This window comes from Sinocyclocheilus anshuiensis, unplaced genomic scaffold, assembly GCF_001515605.1.
Source record: "Sinocyclocheilus anshuiensis isolate Anshui unplaced genomic scaffold, SAMN03320099.WGS_v1.1 scaffold560, whole genome shotgun sequence".
Taxonomy (NCBI): Eukaryota; Metazoa; Chordata; class Actinopteri; order Cypriniformes; family Cyprinidae; genus Sinocyclocheilus; species Sinocyclocheilus anshuiensis.
Window position 1 is genome coordinate 478,490 of NW_015554116.1, and position 6,818 is coordinate 485,307.

Consider the following 6,818-nt stretch of genomic DNA (forward strand, 5'->3'; position numbering starts at 1 on the left):
CGCGCACGCACACACACAGACACGCACACATGCACACACACACAAAGTGTAAAAACTGCAAAAATAAATTATTTTTCTCTTTACTCATGTTAACTTAAGATGGGAATTTTTAATGAAAGTACTGGCACTGACTTAGATTGCTTCAATCATACACAGACTGCAATTGCCTCCTTAAAAAGCCTGTTTTATGATCCTAATTAGCCATGGTGCCTTGGATTTTCAGCTTGATCAAGGAGTTTGGACAGGAGAAAAGATGCAATACATTCGTCTTTGGGCAAGTGAGATTGCTTGGTTTGAGTAATTGCAAGAAGGGAAGAATGTCCGTTTCTGCAAGCTTGTTTGGTTGAAGCTCAAGACTGACAATAATGCACAACATTTTGAGCTTGTTATAAATATTAGAGCTGTCAATGAGTTAATAATTGATAATGATATTATTCTTGAATTTGTTGCAATTAATCACACATTTCAAAGCTCCAGAGGTAAAAACTAACACATTATAATAAATTCATGATCTCATTATTTTTAATGAGTTAAAGAATTAATAACAACGCTGAAATGAGAGTCATTTCTTAGTAATGCACAGATGATAGTGTGTGAAAACAGCAGGCTAAGGGTCGTGTCTTAGGGTCTCTTACCTGACTAGGACAAGTTTGACCTTTGATGCGGCGCTTTTTATTATGGCTGATGCGTTCTGGTGGCTCCTGCCATACAACACCTGGTTGTTTATCTGATGGAAGCACAAGAAATTCTGTTAGCACAGGACAAAAAACAAGACTTGTCACAGAAAATGATCTCATTATTTTTAATGAGTTAAAGAATTCATAACAACGCTGAAATGAGAGTCATTTCTTAGTAATGCACAGATGATAGTGTGTGAAAACAGCAGGCTGAGGGTCGTGTCTTAGGGTCTCTTACCTGACTAGGACAAGTTTGACCTTTGATGCGGCGCTTTTTATTATGGCTGATGCGTTCTGGTGGCTCCTGCCATACAACACCTGGTTGTTTATCTGATGGAAGCACAAGAAATTCTGTTAGCACAGGACAAAAAACAAGACTTGTCACAGAAAACAGTAAAATGATGTTAACATTGTAGTTTTATCATATTTTATGATCAATTTATATGCAGTAATCTAGGTAAATCTAAATGATTCACATAGTTTTTCCTCCAAAGAAAGCCATTGTTATTACCATGGAACATAACAAAACAAAAATGCGTGAAACTGGAATATACAGATAATATTTGAAACAGGATCATGTAAATGAACTGCAACAAAGGTAAAACTGACAAACTTGGTGGAAAACCAAACCAAACAAAACAGAGAAACTTGGGATAAAATGGCAACAAAACAAATGTAAATAAACATTTTAATAATAATAATATTTAAAAAAAAAATCTGAGTAAGGTGGGGGGAACGTTAAAACAAAAACACAAAACAAAACAAAAACTATAAACAAAACAAAACAAAAAAACCACCAAAGAAGTGTAAAAATGTAAGACAAAAAAAGGAAAACAGCAACAATTTGCGACCAAACTTTACACTTACACTCCCAACCTGAAATCTTAATATTGGAAAAAGTTGTGTGTCTGTCTGTCATGTCCATGTTATTTGTCAACAACCAATATACAGACAAAACTGCATCTACATTTGAACTCAGAGAACCACATCCCTAAAAACCTGTGGTAATACCATGGTATTTTTTGTAAGAGTTTGCTCTGCTGAACTGTTTACAAATAACCGCATCTGAGTTTGCGAACACGTATTTGAGACCGTTTGACTTGTGTCTCCAATCACCTGTGACAGAATCATTAGGCAGGAGCACTAGCGGATCATGACTAATGCCGCAGTGTGTTCACATCTAATAGAGATAGATATTAGACAAAGGTCAGCGAGCACGGCTCTGAGCCTCGCCTGCTCCAGGCCTCAAATTCCACACCAAAATACAGCATTCGTACGTGTCGACCAAATTGCTAAATCGATAGGCAATTCCGAGGAGGAAACGAACGTGGAAACCAAAATGCCATCTGGACGGGAAAAGATCAGGGAATTTATTGTGGGATGCAGCAATACGATGGACCAGCTGAGTTCATTCCGAAATGAATTGCGAATGCCTTCCTGAATTTGAGCCGAATGTAAATTAAAGTAGCAAACAGGATTCAGAGTCATTTGTAAGTCAACTAAAAGTGTAGTTTTAATAATACTTTGCTTTACTTTGTAAAGCATGAATTACTCATAAACATAATATAATATACACCCTGTGCTATTTTCAGAAATATTAGGTGATTTTAATTGCCTGTATAAATTAGTATTTAAATGTACTTGTCATAAATAAACATATAATAATATAATTACTAATAAATAATAAATATAATTACTAATTATATTTGATTTTATTGTCGTCTTTAATTTTATGGTCAAATACATTCACCAAAATGTTTCATAAATTATATAATCAATTGATTAAATATTAATTTGTGGATTAGCTTTTTCTTAATATTTAATAAATTGAAGAAAAAATATCCCTGATGTCAGTTAGAAAATGACCATAATTTGTTACAATAACTGGTTTAAAATTATTTTTTAAATTATTCACGTGTCACAAAAAATTATCTATTTAAAATGACAGGATTTTTTTGTTAATAGACCTTCATATATATATACACACAATATGAATGATTATTAGATATTAATATATTATGAATATATTATGTATATTACATAAATAAATAAATAAATTAATTTCCCAAAGTTCCATTATATAATCCATTGATTAAATATTAAAATATGGATTTGCTTTTTTTTTTTTATTTCAATAATCTGAGGGAAAACATATTCTTGACATCAGGGAATAAACAGCCATCATTTGTGAAAATGACTGGTTTAAAATAATTATTTAAATTATTCACATTCTGTCAAAGTTCAACATTTTAAATGACAGGACAATTCAGTTTCTTGGAACTTAAATTAAATTCCAAATTCAACTTCCTGTGGGGTGTGGCCAATTCAAATCAAAGTCACACTCATGAATAAAAACATTAAAACTGTGCATGTATAAAAACATAAAAGTGACCTGCCGTTATCAGTGTGTTTTAACTCGCAATGAATTATGTCTTATGGTGAGGTTGTGGAGCTACAGAAACACTTGGAGAGATAAAGCGAGCAGGAGAGGGAGGCAGAGAAATTGATAAGCACAGACACAGATAGTGAAACTGAGGGCAGGTGGCTTCATTTGAAATTCATCCGCCCATCTGAGGCAAAACCCCACACTCTCGTTTACACATTAATAGTTGAGGCACAGATACAAACAGGTCGAGACAGAGATAGAGGGACCAGGTGATCCACATCCAGAACAGAGAGCCTGGCCACCACATCCCTCAAGACTCAAAGTGATTTTGGCTATATGAGACTGACCCAGACGACCCTCGAGCCCCATGCTTCATTCAGCATTAGACCAGAATGAGAATGAAAATTGATGGAAACCATCATTTTCCCCTTGGATTACAAGGGGCCCAACAGAAAAAGGCTATTACCTAGAGAACGAAAAAATGAAAGAGAGAGGGACAGATAGCTTCTAAATCCTGAGAACTGACCCATAATTCCTCACTGGAAGTATGCTAGAGTCACTTTGTAAAAAAGGGTAGGGACAGCTTGGTTTAATACATATTTTTGTATTATTATGAATAAATTATATTATTTAAGCAATATAGTTCACTCATTAATATTAATTATATATAATAGTAAAAATATATAATATTAAATGTCGTTAATTCATAATTTAAAATGAGTCATTTCAAAATTTAATTTTTAGTATTTAATTTTTCAATAAATATAAAATATAGCAGTCTCTACCGAACTAACAGATGGATGGATGGAAGGAAGGAAGGAAGGAAGGATTAATTATTTGTGAAATTTACTAGCACTTTGTGCATTAAAGTGAAAATTGTTCTAAAGTGTAGATAGACAGATAGGTAGAAGGAAGGAAGGAACGATAGATATATATATAGACAGACAGACAGACAGATAGAAGGAATGATAGATAGAGATATATTTATACATTTAGAATGTTTAATATTTAATAAATTATAATAAATAAAATTAAGAATATGCATGATAAAATTAATGATACAATAGAATTACCTAAATGTAATTAATAACTATTTATATTTAAATAAAATACATGATTATTATTATTATTATTATTATAGGCTACTAGTGGTGTAACGGTACACAAACATGACGGTTCGGTGCGTACCTCAGTTGAGATGTCACGGTTCGGTATGATTTTGGTACAGCAGGAGGAAAAAAACTAAACATACATTGCTTTTTTAAAATTTAACAGTGGTTTACTGAACAAATGGCTCTCTTTAAATAAATTCTATAAAAATTTTCTTATAAAAGTCTAAAATAAAATCTATAAAAATCTACGTCAGCTTCTGCTCTAAACTATACACTGTAAAATCCAATAGTTTACCTTACTTAGATTTAATTAGTTATCTTTGCTTAGTTGTTATACTTACTAGGTTTTATTACGTTACAGCTACTTTCAAGGCAAATAAAACAATTTACTTACTGTTTTGAGTGACACTTACTTAAAATATTCTAGTAGCCACAAAGGAACCGATGACATTAATAAAGCAGTGAGAGGCAGCAGTGCACTAATATGTTGCTAATGTGCAACATAACAACACCTATCTTCTAATTAAAGCATTAGTGAATTTATTGTGTGTGTGTTTATTAATTAACTGTTTCAAATTTCATTTTTCACAAATACCTTGAGATGATTTTAATTGGGTTTATATAATCCTTAAATCGTGTGTGGTAATATACTAAAGTCACACATAGACATTCAGCACGTGAATCACAGCAATGGTAACAATTCAATTTCATTTATTTTCATTAATTGTAACAATAACCATTTGATTTGCTCTTCTTTACTTAGTTTTTTCAAGGCAATCGGTTTGCATGCTTTTTTTTAGGTAAGCCCAACTAATTAGATTTTACAGTGTAGGGAGCCCTTAAGGTTACAATTAACAACAGAGCTTAAACTTAAATTCAATTACTATTTATTTTTAACTATAATAACCACTCAAATTAAAAAATTGCATGCAAACATGTAAATTGTTTTAAAATTAACTTCTAAATTATACAGTTTCTATTTGTTGTTGAAATGTAGACTAATAATTTACAGAATCATAACTTGTTTCATAAAATATTTAAACATATACATTAAATAATTAAGACATCACTAACAGGTAAAGTAAATATAATAAAGTATAGTCTAATATTTTGCAAAATGCTCTTCTCTAGACTTAATTTCTCTGGTGAACTGACAAGCTGTGGACACTGATGACTTGCCTGAGGTAAATGAAATGCTACATGACATTTTGTTTACAAGCTGTTTTGTTGACGTCTTTCCGTGGTTGAAACACTAACTGAGCGATTACATGAGGCATGAGATGTTCATTCATGTTTATTTCATGTAAAACTAGTAATAAAGAGGAAGGGATGATCGCCCTCACTCGCGCTCCGTGCTGCCATCAGAACTGGGACGTTTATACGGCGATCTGTCACGCCACGTCAAAGAGTGTCAAAACGGCATTTATTGTCTGAATTTCCTGAAAAACTGAACGATTTGTTCGGTACACATGCGTACCGAAGTAACTGAAATTTCGGTAACCGAAAGACCCGTACCGAAGATTTTTGCTACGAATACATGTACCCTATAGGCTACTCATTAATAAAGCAATTCATATCAATTATAATGACTGCTCATAAACAAATAATTTAATGTGATTTTTTCTGTTTTGTTAAAGATATACTGTTCGGTAAGCTGAAGATGAAGCCCCACCTCAACAATTCAACACCCACCACTCAATCACTTCACTGTGTGTTTGCGCGTTTCACCTCCAACAGCTCATCGCCCACTTTGATGCGTCCGTCTCGGCTGGCTGGCCCTCCAGCGGTGATCCCCACCACGAAGATGCTCATGCAGGAGCGATCCCTGTTCCCGGCCAGACTGAGTCCCAAGCCATTCCGGTCTTTCTCCAGTTCCACGATCAGCAGCTCTCCCGGCACGTCCACGTACCTCTGCCTGATCACCTCTAAACGCAAACACGGAGAAAGGACAAGTCAGACAGGGAATAGGACTGGAAACAAAAGCAATTACTTTCCTAGAGGACAAAGATAAAGGTATTGTTTACACGAGCATCTATACGTCAAGCTGAGTATAGTAAACAGTATTGACATGCAATCCGAAAAGCCCCAAGGCTCAGGGAGCAAAGCATTTCTCATTTCGAGAATGTCCTCGGTATGTCATCCGGGAACTGAGCCTAGCATGACTTGAAATTACACATTATGTCACCATATGCAGATCTTTTTTTATTTAAGGCCATTCGAAATCAGACTATTCTAACCTAATGCATGCAGACAAATGTGGCACCCAATGTAGGGTTGTTTCGAATGATGAAAAACATATGGCCATGCATACATTGCAGCTAGATTCGGTTGTCAATTCACCTTTTAGCGCATAATCCTGTTCTGTACACACACACAGTTCAGTCATTTACGCGAGTGACAACTGCATTCTACAACCAAATTGCCTCTCTAAATTCTTACAGAAATTCAACGTAGTGTGTACGGAAATAAACTGAACAACTAGTTGTTAAAAACGTATTATGTTTTGCTACAAATGTTTTGCTTATTAATAGTTAATAAGGTAGTTGTTAAAGAAAACATATTATGCCCCTTTTTACAATATGTTATATAAGTCTCTGGTGTCCCCAGAATGTGTCTGTGAAGTTTCAGCTCAAAATACTCTAC

General features: G+C 34.0%; 1 protein-coding gene across 1 annotated transcript in view; it reads right to left on the reverse strand.

Annotated features, from left to right (window-relative positions):
* Positions 1-6,818, reverse strand: part of patj (PATJ crumbs cell polarity complex component) — a 134,871-nt gene that overhangs the window by 27,776 nt on the left and 100,277 nt on the right. The window contains exons 31-32 of the mRNA XM_016462200.1: positions 5,904-6,100; positions 916-1,007 (exon numbers count right to left, since the gene is read on the reverse strand). Of these exons, the coding sequence (XP_016317686.1) occupies positions 916-1,007; positions 5,904-6,100 (289 nt within the window). The remainder of the gene's footprint in view (positions 1-915; positions 1,008-5,903; positions 6,101-6,818) is intronic.